Source organism: Globicephala melas, chromosome 11, assembly GCF_963455315.2.
Source record: "Globicephala melas chromosome 11, mGloMel1.2, whole genome shotgun sequence".
Taxonomy (NCBI): domain Eukaryota; kingdom Metazoa; phylum Chordata; class Mammalia; order Artiodactyla; family Delphinidae; genus Globicephala; species Globicephala melas.
The window spans coordinates 66,168,615-66,185,949 of NC_083324.2; the positions used below are offsets into that span (position 1 = coordinate 66,168,615).

The 17,335-nt window shown below is 50.6% G+C and overlaps 1 protein-coding gene across 1 annotated transcript in view; it reads left to right on the plus strand.

Moving 5' to 3' along the window:
- The first annotated feature begins 14,696 nt into the window (after positions 1–14,696).
- The window catches only part of LOC115860865 (lupus La protein homolog), an 86,159-nt gene continuing 83,520 nt past the window's right edge, over positions 14,697–17,335 (plus strand). The window contains 3 exon segments of the mRNA XM_060308662.2: positions 14,697–15,817; positions 15,819–15,958; positions 16,968–17,081. Of these exon segments, the coding sequence (XP_060164645.2) occupies positions 14,907–15,817; positions 15,819–15,958; positions 16,968–17,081 (1,165 nt within the window). The 5' untranslated portion in view covers positions 14,697–14,906.

Sequence of the window (17,335 nt, forward strand, 5' to 3'; positions counted from 1 at the left end):
TACAGAGGCTGCATCCCCAAACTACCCCTGATGAAAACTGGTAGGCAGGGGAGGTTCCAGAATGTCTAGAGAAAGGTGGTCATCTCTGAGGAGTGGTCTTGAGACCAGTCTTCAACCTGCATTTCCAAAACCAGCATGCTGTTTTCATCTCCAATTTTAGGTTAAAAATCACCAAGTGTTATTGGCTGAATTGTGTCCTCCCCTAATTTTATATGTTGAAGTTCTAATCCCCCAGTACCTCAGAATATGACTGTATTTGGAGATAGGGTCTTTAAAGAGGTAATTAAGGTAAAATGAGGTCGACAGGTGAGCCCTAATCTGATATGACTGGTGTCCTTATAAAAAGAGGAGATTAGGGGGCTTCCCTGGTGGCACAGTGGTTGAGCGTCCGCCTGCCGATGCAGGGGACACGGATTCGTGCCCCGGTCCGGGAAGATCCCACATGCGGCGGAGCGGCTGGACCCGTGAGCCATGGCCGCTGAGCCTGTGCGTCCGGAGGCTGTGCCCCACGACAGGAGAGGCCACAACAGTGAGAGGCCCAAGTACAGCAAAAAAAAAAAAAAAAAAGAGGAGATTAGGACCTAGGCACAGGGGAAGGCCACATGAAGACAAAGAGGAGAAGAGGGGCCTCAGAAGAAATTAACTCTGCCAACACCCCTGAGCAAACTAATTCACCAAGTTTCCTAAAGATACACTTTTATGCAAGATTGAGAAAATGTGCATTGTCCACAGCAAAGACTGTTACCTTCTGGTGGTGACTCTGAGGTATGGAGCTGATGGTGACCATGGGGACCCTGGGCACCCCCAGTGCTTTAGGTGCCACCACTGCAGCCTACATGTGAACATCCCTGGCCTTTATAGCAGGCGAAGGTTGGGAAGTAATCCCAGCACCCATCAGCCTGAGAAGCACCCAGGGCTTGCCTTGTGATGTGGGCTCTAGTTCCCTGTCAAGACTGCAGCCCTACGTGGAGACTGGCCCTGAGGCCCCTGCCGGGTCTCACCAGTCCCCCTCAAGGGACCACCTGGGATCCTCTTAGAGGGGCCTTCCCTGACTCCCAGACCCGCCCTTCCCTCATCTCTATCTCCAGAGAGTCACCTCCACACCGCCATCAGACCGCGGAATATGGTTGGTGGTCTGGAGGAATTCACTGTCTGCACATCTACGGGACCGCTCTTTGTGGGGCTTCAAAGCCCTGGGCATCTTACTCTCAGAGGCCACATCCCTCAAATGTACTCAAATGGACCCACATGCCACAGCACATATAAGTTACATAAACTATGGGAGCTGAGTTACAATCGTCCAGTTAACATTTTAAAGCCATTTAGCCATTTCATCCTTACAATATACTTTTCTAATTTTGGAGCTAGCAATGATCCCAGCTGTGGCTCAGGTGTTTCCATGGGTGTTTGAAAAGCTGGATGGCCTGACCCCAGAGGAGCCCTCCAAGTAACCAGGGTCCAGTCGCAATGCCCCAGTCCCCTTTGGGTGCTGTAGGGTAGGAGGGGTGGCACTTTTTCAAGCAGAGCTGTCTCTTCCTTCTCTCCTCCTTGGCTACCTCCCACCTTCTCTTACTTCTAGCAGATTTTCAATGAGCCCAGAAAAGCCAAGGGCTAGGAGGTCCTTAGCCATCATAGAGTCCAAACCTCCTACCCATGACAGAGATGAGAAAACTGAGACCCAGGAGCAGGAAGGTCTTCTTCAGGAACACCATGCGTTTTTTCAGAATTTGCACTCGGAACTCTGCCCTGGGTTGAGAATGAGATTTTGAGAGTGCTCAGGAGGAACCCTTGAAGCGCTGTTTCCATCTTTCTCTGACCAAACTCCTAGGTTTGTTTTCATCCCAGGTGAGTGGTCTTCTCCCAGTTTCGCTTGCCTCTTACTCTTGACAGCTCCCCGCCGAAACTTGGGGAAGGCTGGAGCTTTGCCCCAGGTGCTGAGTGTCTTGGGTTGCCAAGTACAAAACAGGATGCCCAGTTAAATTTGAATTTCAGATAAACAACACTGTTTTTTGGGTTTTTTTTTTTTTAGTATCAGGGCATCCCAAATGTTGCTGTTGATCTGAAATTCAGATTTAACTGGGTGTCCTGTATTTTTATTTACTAAACTGCCCACCCTCCACCCTGCAGCTGTGAGTTTTCTTGCCACCTCAGCAGCATGAGTCACACAGCTGTGGACCTCTAGGCAAATGTTTTTGAACGGAACAGCATCATGGTTTGGGGGGGAATCCCCCCATCGTCCCATAACGCATGTGGACATAATGCAGAAACCCTAAAACAGTGCCCGTGGGAGGAAAACAGAAGAGTCAACAGGAGTGTGTAAGGCACTGGGGAGAACCCCAGCCGTGGCAGTGCTGCAAGCAGGCTTTAACTAGATCGCTTGCTCTTCACCTCTCAGAGCTTACTTTGAGACTCTTGGTGATACTGGAGATCACACCTTCCCAGCCAGCTACTTTGAAGGCCTGATAGTCGTTCTTCCCCGCCTTTCTGAGAAGAGGTCTACTGGGAAGAATGGGCTTGTGGGCTGTGTGAGTTGGACAGGTTGCTTGACTTCAGGGATAATGATTGTGTCCTCGTCATGCGATCGCCGGGGGGATTGGGTTATAGGAGGAAATTAATGTAAAATGCTGGCACACGGTAAGTGCCTAACCTCAATGACGGCTATTGTTATAATCACATCAGGACTTTTGCTTTACCGCCAAGCCAGGTCTTCTTAAAAAGGTGGGTTCTTGGTTCTTGGGGTTCCCACACTGTGTCCTCAAGAAGCTTTGGGTCTCCAAAATGGGCACATTTCCTGGCCCAGAGTCAGCGAGAAGCTGATATCACCTGTTGGCTCTTGGTTTAGGTTAGATGTTCAGTTGCCCAGCAGAGCCCGGAGGAAGCAGGACTCAGAAGAAGTTGGCTTTGAGGGTTGAGGAAATAAGTTTCCACCCGGGATGTCCCTGAGGGAGGGCAGGCAGCATTTTGTGCACGTGCCCTGTTGGTGGGGGCTGGGAGGGAGTGCAGGGGGTGTGTCCCTGGAGGAGGAAGAGAGGAGGGGGCATGGGAAAGGACCTGCAAAACACAGGTCTTGCTTCCTCCTCTGCAATGTCCACCCCAGGGCCCCAACAAATGAGCTTCGTGTGGAACTGAGGTGGGAAAGCCCCCGACGTGGAACCTCTCTCCTTTTAACACCTGGCTCTGCACAGGGCCCTGGGGTTGGGACACTCCGGCTTCTTAGAAAGAAACTGAAAGCCCTTAGGAGAAACTCCACCACTTCCCCTTCCTTAAGAGGAACTTGGAGTTGCTCTGACAGGAAAGTCTTGGTGGGGCTTCTCGGAAGCTGCCACCGCTGCTCTACTGAGGAAAACCGCAGGCCGCGGGCCAGGCCAGGGGCCAGGCTGGTGGAGAGCTGGCCATTGACAAAGTCACGGCCAAGTTGAATTGGGAAGCTGCCAAGGTTTTCTCTTCAGCTCCACCTGCCACCTCCTCTTTGGGGGGTCCTCATGCTGCTCCCCTGTCTCTCAGCCACCCAGGGTCCCCTCCCTGCCGTCCTGCAGGGCTCTAACCCAGACTGTGCTCGTGTCAGTGCTCCAGCCTCCCCTACTGTATTCACCACCCATCATGACTCATCCATCCCGCAGACAGGCACCGACCCTCTAGTAGGGGGAACTGGGGGACCTAGTGGGCACAGGGAGCTACGTTTTGGAATAGGTCACACCCTCTGAGCTGTCTCGGATGGCCTGGTGAGTTGAAAAAAGGGCATATACTGGGCACACAGGGATGCCTGCCTTAACGGTGGCTGCTGTTTGCTTCGTTCATTTCTAGACTGGACACAAGCTTCCCTCTGGGGGCTGGGGGGTGCCTCTCCCCTTCCCAGACTCATCCAAGGGCAGCTGCTGCAGCAGGAGGAGACAGTACACAGGGACAAATCACATGCAAGGCCCAGCCACAAAAGGGGCTAAGAGACCCTCAGGGCCTAAGTGTTAGTCCAAATGTGTCAGTAGGTTTGGCACCAGAATCTGGCCATGCCATTCCCCTGCTGAAAACTTTCCATGGCTCCCCACTGCCTGTGGGGACAGAGTCCAGACTCTGTGGCCCGTGTGTAAGGCCCTTTGCTGGAGCTCCCAACTCTCCTCTCCAGCTCCTCCCCTGGGCTTTGCTCTGTTTAGCCTCTGTTTTCTTCCCCCACCCAGCCATCTCCTGCTCACGTGCTCAGACCTAGCAGGGCATGGATTTCCTGGGGAAGTTGTCCCTGCCCCTAACTCCAGTCTAGATGGGTTAGGGGCTGCCTCTGTGACCTCACCGGGCACATTCCTCCCAAGACTTTTATCCACATCGCCTAGTGATTGCCCAGTCTCTTGATCATCAACCAGCCAGAGCTGTGGGCTTGGCATATCTCAACAAACATTTGGTGAGGGAAGAAATGAATAAATGAGTGGATTTAATGCTATCTGCCAGGCCGTGTGGCTGAGAGCCCCACGTGCCCACAGGTCCAGACATCCATGTGTGGATGTGTCCATCCAAGTGCAATGGGAGGAGACACGTGCTTGCTTGTCACCGTGTCCCTGAGTGTGTGTGGGTCCCTGTGTTTATCAGCCAGCATCGCTGATGATGTGCTGCGGGCCAGCAGGTGGCACTGCGCCCCTCTACTGAGGTGTTTGTCCATCCTGACTGCCACTGGCTGTCCTCACTGGAGGGGCCTCAGCAGGCACACAGAGCCTGCCTCCCTCAGCGCACAGGAGGCTGGGCTGACTGGGTCTCATGCGGAATCACTTTGGTCTTCCGACTGAGCAGCCAGGGCTCTGATGCCGCAGTGTGCAAACTCCCGTTCAACCCATGTCCGTGGCACTGTGTATGCCCAGAGCCAAGCCCCACAAGGGAGCCTGAAGTCCAGGCAGCCGCAGAGCACAAAGGTTAAAATAAAAGTATGGGCTCAGAGTCCCAGCTCTGCCTCTGACTGGCTGTGTGACCTTGGCCAAGTCCCTCAACCTCTCTGAGCTTGTTTTTTTTGTTAAGTGGAAATCATGGCAATATGTAAAATCAAATAATCGATGTAAAGCAAGGACCACAGTGGGGCTGTATCATAAGGCAGTGGCTCTCAAACTGTAACCTTAAAGGGCTTGTTAAAACACAGATTGCTGGGCTCTACCACCAGAGTTTCAGATTCAGTGGGTCTGGGGTGGGACCTGTGAATTTGCACGTCTAACGAGTTCCTGGGTGGTGCTGACGCTGCTAGTCTGAGGACCACATTTTGAGAACCCCTGGATACAGGATACTCATAGTCAGTCGAGACACAAGGTTATAAACACAGCACAAAAGCAGCAGGTTTCTGGTGAGATATAATGGAAGCAGAGGAGATGGAGGGGCAAACTCCAAGGGCTATAGGGGCCCAAGGAAAAGGGACGTAACCCTGTGGCCTGAGCAGTAGGAAGGGGAGGAAGAGTGGCCTCTGGACCTGGCTCTGCTCTCTCCCGCCACTATTCTCAGCTCAGCCTCTGGGCAGTTATGCTGGAGGAAGTGAGCCCAGGGGCCGGCTGTCCGGCTGGCGGGGCACCAGGCCTGCCTTTCTCCACGTGGCTGCTGCCTTTCCCTGAAAGGGATGGGTCAGTTGGTTTTCTGCTCCTGGCTTGGCCTCTGCTGTGCTTCCTCAGCTTCTGGGAACTCACATTTCCTTTCTCTTTCTATTTTGAATAGTGCTTTTTAATCAAATTATCATGAAGGCAAAGCATGTCCATTTTAGAACATCAGTACAAAGCAGAAAAGTGTAAAGAAGAAAATGAAAATAGCGATCGAAGTTCCGCTCAGTGGTAATCACTGTCTATTTCCTTCCTTGTATAGGTGTCTCATGCACAATATTGTATCCACTTGACATTGTAGCATAAATGTTATCCTTTGACATTAAAACCCTTAGGAAACATGAATTTAAGGGCAGCACGAGAGCCTAAGTGAAGCTCTTGATGCATTCACCGCTGCCCGTGTTTCAGGTGACTTCTCCAGGGGAACCTCCTAGAAAGGGACTCACTGGGTCCAAGGGCATAACAAGTTGGTTTTTTTGGGTTTTTTTTTATGCGGTACACGGGCCTCTCACTGTTGTGGCCTCTCCCGTTGTGGAGCACAGGCTCCGGACGCACAGGCTCAGCGGCCATGGCTCATGGGCCCAGCCGCTCCGCGGCATGTGGGATCCTCCCGGACCGGGGCACGAACCTGGGTCCCCTGCATCAGCAGGCGTACTCCCAACCCCTGTGCCACCAGGGAAGCCCCATGACAAGTTTTAAGACTCTTGATACATATGGACAAAATGCTTTCCAGAAACATTGTGCAGGTTGATGTTCCCATCCAGGGTAGGAGGGGAGTGGCAGCTGCTGGGCCCAGTTCACAGCGTTTGAAATGAAATGAGGAGGCCATGCAGCCGCAAGGTGGGAGGGAAGAAGGGCCCAGCACTGTCCAGACTCAACATCCTCCTGGGCAGTGCCATGCCCCATGCCATGCTCCAGGCGAACGATGCGCCATCTTTGGGTGGACCTGGCCTGGGCAGAGCTGCCCTCTTGCTCCTGGAGCCAGGGTCGCTCTTGACCTTGTCACTTTCTTGCCTACCTCCTGTCCAGTCTGCAAATGCTGTTGGGACTAGTTTCAGAACATCCCGAGGTGACCACTTCTTCCCACTCCACCATCACCAACCTAGCCCATCTCTACCTGGATGGTCTCAGCAGCCCCCCATTATCTCCCTGTCCTCTTCCATGCCTTGCCCCATTAGAGTCTGTCTCCACAGCATCCAGAAAGATCCTTTTGAAACCTAAGTCTAACCAGGTCACTCTTCAGCTCAAAACCTTCCAATGGCTCCCACCTCACTCAGGGTTAAAAGCAAAGACCTCAGTATGACCTACAAGCCTTTAGGATCTGTACCTCCCCCACTCCCATTACCTCCCTGACCTCACTTCCTACCACTCCCCCACTTACCTACTCAGCTCCCTGATGCTCCTCAAAACACCCAAGCACACTCCTGCCTCAAGGCCTTTGCACTGCTGTTTCCTCTGCCTGGCACACTTCCTCAGCTGTCCACAGGCGTCCTCCACTCAAATGTCTTCTCAGAAACAACCACAAGCTAATATAACTTATTCTGGAAAGGCCCTCGCTGACCACTGTGTTCTTTCCTTTACCCTGTGTGATGCTCCTTCAGGGCACTGCCCACTTACTTGATTGTCTGTTTTCCTACTGGAAGAAAACCTCCACGAGGGCTGTCCTCTTTGCCTATTTTGTTCACTGCTGTATCCCCAGCACCTGATGCACAGTAGGTGTTCAGTGAACCTGTTGAATGGAAAACTGAATGAAAGATTTCAGCATCTGGGTATATGTGTGGTTTCTCCTCTAGACCCTACCTTGCCACCTCTAAGTCACCAGCTTACGGCCAGCGCCCAGTACATGCCAAGCACCCGTGTAGTGTTTGCCGTAAAAACAAACACGTGAGGGGAAGAAGGAACTTGAGGCAGGGCATGGGAGACTGCTGCATGGAGATTGGGAAACTGGGATTCCAGATGAGCCCCTGCCACTCACTATCACAGAAGCCTTGGGCAAGTCCCCTCACCTCTTTGAACCTTGGTTTTGTCATCCATAAAATGGGTATGATGATACCTGTGCTGGCAGCATCACAAGGCTGTGGTGAGGATTAAACGGCAAAGGTAGGTCAGCAAAGCACAAGGACAGCCCTGTCCAAGCTGCAGCTCCTCTATGAGGCTCTGCCCGACACCCGCCTCACCCCACCGACCACTCCTGCTCTGAGTACCCAAGGAGCCCTGCTGGTGTTTTCACATGCGGTGTATTTACAAGACTGTGCACCCTTGAGATGGGGCCAGGCCTCACCATCTCTGCATCCATCACCAGGCACTGTGCCTGGCAGCTGGGCAGTGCCCCTTGGACATCTGATAACTGGCCAACAAATACATTCACTGAAAGCGATAGACGTGTTACTGTGATACAAATAAATAAGGATGGGGATTTCAGACCCAGACAGAGGGCTGCAGTGAGGCAACCCAGCTGGGGGCTTTTTGGGTTCTGGGTAGCTGGGACTCCAAGTGCCCCGACTGAGAGGAAGGGAGAGAGGTACTGATGGACCAGTCTCGTTGACTCTGGGACAGGGTCTGGCCAGCTTCCTCCCCAGACATCTGCCACATTGGCCACATCTTCTGGGCTGTGGGGCGGAGGCCTGGCTCCCCACCTGCATTCCTCGCTCTGTGTACCCATGATCTCATGCTGGCCCTGCGGCCGCCCACGGGACAGGAGGCTTTGCCCCACTCTGCAGATGAGGAAATGGAGGCTCACAGAAATCAATGCCCCGACTTGGGTGGTCATCTTGCCTGGGCTTGGGCAGGCACCCTGGTGGGTCCAAGGCTCCAATGGGCAGGTGGAATGTGGTCAGGGAGACCCCTTCACACTGTTCAGTCGGGCTTTAGAAACCCCCATTGATCCTATACTCCCACTTAATAAACTCTGGTCAACTGGTCGACTGACTCTCCCTAGGGCTTCCCAGAGGGGTCCTGGGGTTTTCCAGGCCCAGCTGCCTTCCCTCTGCAGACTCGGTGACCCAGACAGGGCTAGCTGACAAACAGGTCCTGCCCAGGAGGGTTGTGGGATGCAGTGAGCGAAACTCCTTTTAGGAAGGAAATCATCTCAAAGCCAAGGTTGAGAAACAAGTGTCTCGCCAAGGCCTGGGGGTGGGGGAGCCCAGGTGAGCCGACTCAGTCCTCAGGAATGGGTGGGGTCTCGAGGGGGAGGTGGGCACTTCCTCCTGCCCCCGCCCAGGGTCCTGCTCAATCCTTACTGAGGAGTTTCCTGGCGACAGGCAGTTACCTGTCGGCCGCTCTTGTGGCAAGCAGCTTGGCGTGGCCCTCACCATCTCATTAGCGGTGATTCACCCAGGACTCACCTGGCTGTCAGGGACCTGTCCCACTGCCCGCCGGAACCAGCTTGGCTGGCACCCTTGGAGAGGCAGAGACCCTGTTCCTCCTGCTTTCCAGCTTCCGTGGCATCCAGGGCAGAGCCTGCGTGGCACACAGTCAGAACTCAGAATTCATTCATTCAACAAACAAATATTTATTGCACACCTACTGTACGCCAGGCAGTGTGGCTAGGTGCTAAGGATACAGAGTGAACCAGGCAGACCCAAATACCTGCCCTCCTGGAACTCACTTTTCACGGGGAAAGACAGACAGTAACCAAATAAGTATGTGAATCATACGAGCTCTTGAAGATGGTGAGTGCTGTGGGGAAAAAGCAGGGAAGGGCGTGAGATAGGGGTTGCAGTTTTAAGTAGAGTATTAGGGTGTACCTCTCTGAGAGGTGATATTTGAGGAAAATCTAATGAAGATGAAGGTGTAAAATAAGAGAGGGAAAAGGTGTATTAGAAACAGCAGGTGCAAAGGACCTGGGGTAAGAATGCAGGGTGGGGGCCATATTTAAGGACCGTCAAGGAGACCAGTGTAGCTGAAGCAGAGCAGGCGAAGAGGAGAGCAGTGGTCCAAGGCTGGGGGCGGGTTGTCCAGACTGTGCAGGGTCTTATAAGCCTTTGTAAGAACTTTGGCTTTTACTCAGCTGAATTCTGTCAAAATTCTCCAAAATCCCCCACACTGAACCCAAGACAAGTTTCCCAGGCTTCTGCCTGGCTCAGGAGCCAGAGAGCGAAGTCAAGGGTCAGGGATGGTTTCACAGAGGAGGGTCTGGAAGGATGAGTTTGATGAGCAGAGGCGTTGCTACCTGTGGAGGATGGGTGCAGAGGAAGATGCCAGTTTGAGAAACAAGTACCTACTGCAGAGGGATGTTGTGGGGAGAGGAAGAGAAGGGAGCAGAGGCTGAAAAGGAAAGAGCCCAGCTACCCCAAGCCTGTCCTTCTAGACTCAGCGGGGACACACCCACACTCTGCTCCAGCCTTTCTCTCAACTCTGGGCCTTTGCACATGCTGTTCCCTCTGCCTGGGAATCCTTGCTGTTCTTTGCCTGGTGAACTCCATTCAACCTCCACAAAGGGGTCCCTGAGTCCCCAGAGCAGGTGCTTCTCCCACCAGCTCAGCACTCTACCGCACCCCACCTTTGAAGCATTTTCACACTGGGTCATATCTGCTCCCTGAGGGGTCTCGCTTCTCCGTGGGATGGTGGCTGTGGACCACATGGGGGTTTGCTCACCTTTCCATTCTCTGGGCCTGACGCAGAGTAGGTGCTGAAACAGCTGAATGAATGAGGAGTCGCTTGCTAGGATTTGGATCCCTCAGAGGTTTCAGAACAGTAACAAGACCAGATTCACATTTTAAGAAGATGACTCTGGGTCAGTATGCATGGAGATGGGGGGGGGGGGGAATTGGAGGAGGGTGACAGCTAAGAGGCTACTGCAATAATCCCAGCAGGGGCAAGAGAGTGTCAAGGAAGAACAGAACCAGGGTGCCAGCTGCTGGGAGTGAGAGGAGCAGCAAGATCTGGGAGCAGTTTTTAGAAGGGACATCCACACTGGCCCTGGGGACGATGAGGAAGAGGGAGCAGAGGGTGGGGTCCAACTTTCCCTCTTGTGTTTTGCATCCTTCCCTCTGTCCTCCCCATGGATAGACAGAAACCACTTCTCAGACATAATACAGCACAGTGGTTACAAGCCCAGGCTTTGAAACCTGACTCTAGGTTCGAGTTCCATTTCCACCTCATATTCGCTGTGTGACTTCAGGCAGCTTTACTCAGCCTCTCTGTTCTTCAGTTTACCCATCTGTAAGGCAAGGATGACAACTGAGAATCGGTTACTGGATTTCATTGATTCTAACATTGCTGTTTTAACATTTCTGAAATCTGAGTGAGTCTTAAAATTAATGGCATGTCATGGGTTAATTGGCAGCATTCTTTAGTGATACATCGTATGTGGAATATCTGAAGACTGATGGAGTCTCAGATTTGACAAAACACAAAGATATATGGAGAGACCAGTACCTGGCATGCCATAAGGGCTGAATAAATGTTAGCCATTATTACTGTCATTATTTGCTTTCTGGAGTGCTGTTTGTCATACAAGGTAACAGATGCCCCATCAGAATAAAGAGACGAGTATAATCTGGAGCTAAAAGAGAAAAGGAGCTAATTCATAAATAGTTATAAAGGTGAAAGAAATCTTAGTAATTTCCCCCCCCCCCAAAAAAAAAAAACACCCATAGCGTAATGCTTCCTGTGAAAGAGCCCATAGAATTCTGCCGAAGTTCCCGAGAAAACTTCAGACATTCCTCCTTTACAATGGAGACCAGAACTCCTGGCTCCCTGACCGGCAGGGGGAACCAGGGCATGTCCCCAGATGACTTCGATGGTGTTCCCTGTGTCCTTTCGAATTTCCCTGAGTCACCATTACTCACTGCCCACAATCAGGGCTCAGCTACCTTCCAACCAGGAGACCGATGCCCTGGGATCAAGGGGCATCCTCAAACAAAAGTGTGATTATGGAGTGTTCAGCACGGGTTGTAAACTGTCTCCAGCTCAGGAGAGCAGGGTGACCCTCGCCGCTGTCTTATTTTTGGCCTCTCGGGTTGTGTTCCTGCCTACTGACTTGGCAAATCCTGGGCGACTCGCCTTGTTTTCTCTCCTTACTTAAATACATGTCTGGAAAAAGCCTCCACCCCCAGACCCTGCTGTGTGTGGAAATGGTAACAGGCCTGGAGGAGGAGGAACTAGTCGGCTGGTTCTCGGAGCCTTCCCCGGGATGAGGGGGAGAAGAGCTGGCCCAGGCAGGCGCTCTTAGGCCCAGCTGCTCGGGTCAGCGCCGCTCCCAGGGGCTGGTCCTGAGTCCCTTCAGGCTCAGCCAGGGCCCCCACCCACCCCAGCTCTTATTCTCTCCTGCTCTGTCTGTGTTGACAAGAGACCATCTCGGCTCCCTTTGCTGTGTCAGCCTCACAGAAAAGTCTCTGGTGACAGGGACCGGTTTGCGCCTGGGATTGGAGGGCAGTGAGGCTGAAAACTCAGGAATCCAACCACGCACAGGCAGCATGCACATGCTGGATGGCAAGGGGGTGGATGGAGGGAGCTCTGTAGCCGGCAGCCGGGGCCAGCTCTCAGCAAGGACGGAGGCAGAACAAGTGTGCCCTGGACACTCTCCCGGGGAGAATGAGGGACTGAGCAGTCAGCACTGGGTCTCTTGGGAGACCCACCCTTTGAACAGGACAACTGCCCTCTCTCCTGGCTCCCAGACATCAGGCCAGCGTTCTTCCAGTGCCCCAGTCTGAGGGCATCTTCATTCCAGAACATGCAATCTCCTGCAGATCTTTCCAATCACGAGTTCCACTGAGTCTCTTCTCTGGGCTGCGGTAAACACCAGGACGGTTTCAAAGCCTCGGGACACCCCATCCCACCCCTCCCATTTGCACGGGGAAGATGGAAGTGACAAAGGCGTGTTATGAACCCTTGAAGGAAAGCACTGCGTGATACCTGGGGAGACAGGTATTATCATTCCCATTTATCATCCCCATTTTAAAGACGAGCAGGCTGAGGCGCTGGGAGGTTAACAGCCTTGTCTGGGGTCCTACAGTTAACAAGTAGCAGGTTTGGGCTTTTCACCAAGGTCAGTCACCAAGAGCCTTCACACTTGACCTCTGTTATCACACTGCATGCTTAGCAGGTGCTTGACAAAGCCCCGGGCACACCGGGTGGGGGGGGGGGAAGCAGTGCTTAATAAACAGTAGCTAGGACTTCCCTGGAGGTCCAGTGGTTAAGACTCTGTGCTCCCAATGCAGGGGGCACGGGTTCGATCCCTGATCGGAAAACTAAGATCCCGCATGCCTCATGGTGCAGCCAAAAAAACAGAAAACAAACAAACAAAAAACTGTAGCTACTGTGATAAACAATACTGATACTGATCTCATAATAACTCACAGAGGTTGCATTTTTGTTCGCATTTTAAAGATGCAGGGCTTCCCTGGTGGCGCAGTGGCTGAGAGTCCGCCTGCCGATGCAGGGGACGTGGGTTCGTGCCCCGGTCCGGGAAGGTCCCACATGCCGTGGAGCGCCTGGGCCCGTGAGTCATGGCCGCTGAGCCTGCGCGTCCGGAGCCTGTGCTCCGCAACGGGAGAGGCCACAACGGTGAGAGGCCCACGTACCACAAAAAAAAGATGCAGCTGAGGCTCAGAGAGGCTTCATAACTTGCCCAAGACCACACAGTTAGTAAATGGTGGAGCCGGGTCAGATTTGAACCCCAGTCTCTTCTGACTTCACAAGCCATGGTCTAACCACTGCACTCACTGTCTCTTTGGGGAAGCACCACTGGCCCTGCTCAGCTGCACCCCTCATAGATTGAGATTCTCTCTCTGCAGGGCCCCATATCTGGAATTTTCTCTTGCTCATCTCTCTCTCCTGGGCAGCACATGAGTTTTTGAAGCAGCTTCCCAAATGCAGGGACCTCTACCAGCTGTGCTGCACCCCATGCAAGCCACCTCTTTACTTGGTCTCCGTAGTGCCTCGAGGCCCCACCCCCAGAGTCCTTCAACAGAGCCCCAAAGCCCTGGCTTTGAACTTCTCAACAAGAATTTCTTCACCAAAGGTAATCTCAGGAGACATGTCAGGAGCAAGATAACAGTGGGGAGAGGTCACTGAGAACGATGAGAAGGGCTGCATGGGGTGGGGGGCGGGGGGGAATATGCCCCCCCCGCCGCCCCCGCCCCCCCACAGCAGGTCCCTTGTTTCCTTTGTGGGATCTTTGGAGCCAAAGCAAATATAGTAACAGACTTGGCCAACCTTAGCAGCTCGTGTGTGCGCCTCCCCATTTGCAGGCCACAGTGGACAGCTCTCAGCAGGTTGAAAGCCCTGGCATCCCTGTCCAACTTGGCTTGATTCTCCAAGGATCACTGACAAAACACACTCCTTTGACCAAATGCTGGGTCAATCCTGCAATCGGACTCATTTGCAGCATTTCTGGAGTGGTGAGAAGAAATGATAATAGTTCTGCAAAAAGAGATCCTGTTTACTTCACACATTAAGATGGCTACTTAAAAAAACAAAAAAAGAAGATAACAGGTGTTGACAAGGATGTGGAGAAATTGGAAGCAGTGTGCACCATCAGTGGGATTTTGAAATGATGCATCTGCTATGCAAAACAGTATGGAGCTTCCTCAAAAAATAAAATAGAACTAGCCATGTGATCCAGCAGTCCTACTTCTGGATGTAGACACATCCAAAAGAATTGAATGCAGGGTCTCAAAGAGATATCTGCGCACCTTTGTTCATTGCAGTGTTATCCACAATTCCACAAAGAGGTGGAAGCAATCCAATGTCCACTGAGGAAAAATGGATAAACAAAATGTGGTATATTCATACCATGGAATATTACTCAACTTTAAAAAAGAAGGAACTCCTGTCACACGCTACAACATGGATGACCCTTGAGTACATTTTGCAAAGTAAAAATAAGCCAGACACGAAAGGACAAAAAGTGCATAATTCTACTTATGGGAGGTATTTAAAGTGGTCAAGTTCATAGAAACAGAAAGTAGAATGGTGGTTACCAGGCACAAGGGGGAGAAGAAAATGGGGAATTTTTGTTTAATGGGTATAGTTTCAATTTTGCAAGATTAAAATGTTCTAGAGATTGCACAACATGTGGATATACTTATCACTACTGAACTATATGATTTAAAATGATTAAGATGGTAAATTTTATGTGTTTTGTTACCATAATTAAAATAACATTTTAGGCTAGGGATTGGAGACCTTGCTGTCGCTGTTAGTGACCCTGTGGCGTATCTCAATGGGACCGGGAACTTAAAGATAGCCAGGATGGCAGAAAATGGTGATAATGAAAAAATGGCTGCTCTGGGGGCCAAAATCTGTCATCAAATTGAGTATTATTTTGGTGACTTCAATTTGTCACGTGACAAATTTTTAAAGGAATAGATCGAACTGGATGAAGTCTGGGTATCTTTGGAGATAATGATAAAATTTAATAGGTTAAACCGTCTAACAACAGACTTTAATGTAATAGTAGAAGCATTGAGCAAATCAAAGGCGGAACTTATGGAAAAAAGTGAAGATAAAACTAAAATTAGAAGATCTCCAAGCAAACCCCTCCCTGAAGTGACTGATGAGTATAAAAATGATGTAAAAAACAGGTCTGTTTATTTTAAAGGCTTCCCAATTGATGCAACCCTTGATGACATAAAATAATGGTTGGAAGATAAAGGTCAGGTACTAAATATTCAGATGAGAAGAACATTGCACAAAGCATTTAAGGGATCAATATTTGCTGTATTTGATACCATTGAATCTGCTAAGAAGTTTGTCGAGACCCCTGGCCAGAAGTACGAAGACACAGACCTGCTAATACTTTTCAAGGAAGATTACTTTGCAAAAAAAAATGAAGAAAGAAAGCAAAATAAAATCGAAGCTAAATTACGAGCTAAACAAGAGCAAGAAGAAAAACAAAAGTTAGCAGAAAATGCTGAAATGAAATCTCTAGAAGAAAAGATTGGCTGCTTACTGCAATTCTTGGGGGACTTAGATGATCAGACGTGTAGAGAAGATTTGCATATCCTTTTCTCAAATCATGGTGAAATAAAATGGATAGACTTTGTCAGAGGAGCCAAAGAGGGAATAATTCTGTTTAAAGGAAAAGCTAAGGAAGCACGGGATAAAGCAAAAGACGCAAATAATGGTAACCTACAATTAAGGAACAAAGGGGTCACCTGAGAAGTACTAGAAGGAGATGTGGAAAAAGAAGCATTGAAAAAAAAAAAAGAAGATCAACAAGAATCCCTAAACAAATGGAAGTCAAAAGGTCTCAGATTTAAAGGAAAAGGAAAGGGAAATAAAGCTGCCCAGATTGCGTCTGCTAAAGGAAAAGTAGTTTCAGGGCAAGAAAACTAAATTTGACAGTGATGATGAACACGATGAAAATGGTGCATCTAGACCAGTAAAAAGAGCAAGAGAAGAAACAGACAAAGAAGATCCTGCATCGAAACAACAGAAAATGGTGCCGGAGACCAGTAATTTAGTAAACATTTTTTATTCATTTTAATTAGATTTTAAGCTGCTTTTGTCTTTGGAGGCTTTTAAAAAGAAAAACGAATTAGGTCCACTTCAATGTCCACCTGTAAGAAAGGAAAACCTTTTTGTTGTTTAACTTGTCTTTTTTTGTTATTGTTATCAAAATCAGTATTTTTTTATGTATAATTCAGCTTGTGTTCTTAGTTATAAAAATTTAAATTAAAAAAATAAAAAAATAACATTTTAAAAGGGAGGGAGGAATTCCCCGGCAGTCCAGGGGTTAGGACTTATCGCTTTGGGGCTGGATTCATTCCCTGGTCGGGGAACTGAGATCCTGCAAGCCACGTGGTGCAGTCAAATAAATAAATGAATAAAAGGGAGGGGGAACCTGTTGATTTCCTCACTTTGGAGGGATTTATAATACTGACCAAGCTAGGCACTTTATACATGTTATCTTCTTTCATTCCCACCATGACTTACTGTGGTAGACGTTGCTATTCCTTGTTTACAGCCTGGGAAACTGAGCCCCAGTGACAGAAACTGACTCACCCACAGTTTCATGGAACTCAGTGAGGGGAAGAGCCCCAATTTGTACTCAGATTTGTCTTCCTCCAAATTAGGAGTCTTGTCCCTGCCCTCATCCCCCTGCTGGCTGAGTGTCTCCTGATTCAAGCTCCCTATCACTGACGGAAAGAAAACAAACTTTTAATATGAGTGCTCCATTTCCCCAAATGGAGCCCAAGGTCCTGGGTGAGGCCCAATACATCTTCTATTCCTCGACTTGCCAGGGGAATTAAGCCGAGTACTGGGCACACGTAGTTACTGGGTAAAAAACACTTGAGAAGCAGTTGACATTGTTAAACTTCTCCAAGCTGATATTGTTAAAGTTCTCAAAAACTCCAGGAAGCGTTTTTGTACTAGGGGCAGGGTGCATGCGCAGTCCTTGGGGCGTGCGCGCATGCGATCCATTAGCGCAAGACCGTTATCACGTGACCGTTATCGCGGCAGTTAGAGGTCCGGCTTCGCTGACTGTCAGCCTCAAGGTGGTCCTCGAGGCGGAGAGCGCGGTGAGAGGTGAATGGCGGCGTTCTACGCGGGGCCTTCGAGGCCCCTGGCTGATGGGTGAGCTGCGAGGCCGGGGACAGGCTGGGGGATGTGTTCTCCAGAGCTCCAGGGCCCTCGCCACAGCCGCCCACTGGCCGGGGCCCAGGCCTTGAGGCAGCAGTGAACCTTTCCCCCATTCCCCGCTCGAGGCTGTTTGGAACAGTTCCGGAGAGCTGTGGTCCACATTCAGTGTCACTTGGGGGTAAGTCGCTCCAGCTTGCACAGGCTGGGAATTCTCTCCACCCCATTTGCGCTGCTTCCCTTGCGGGAAG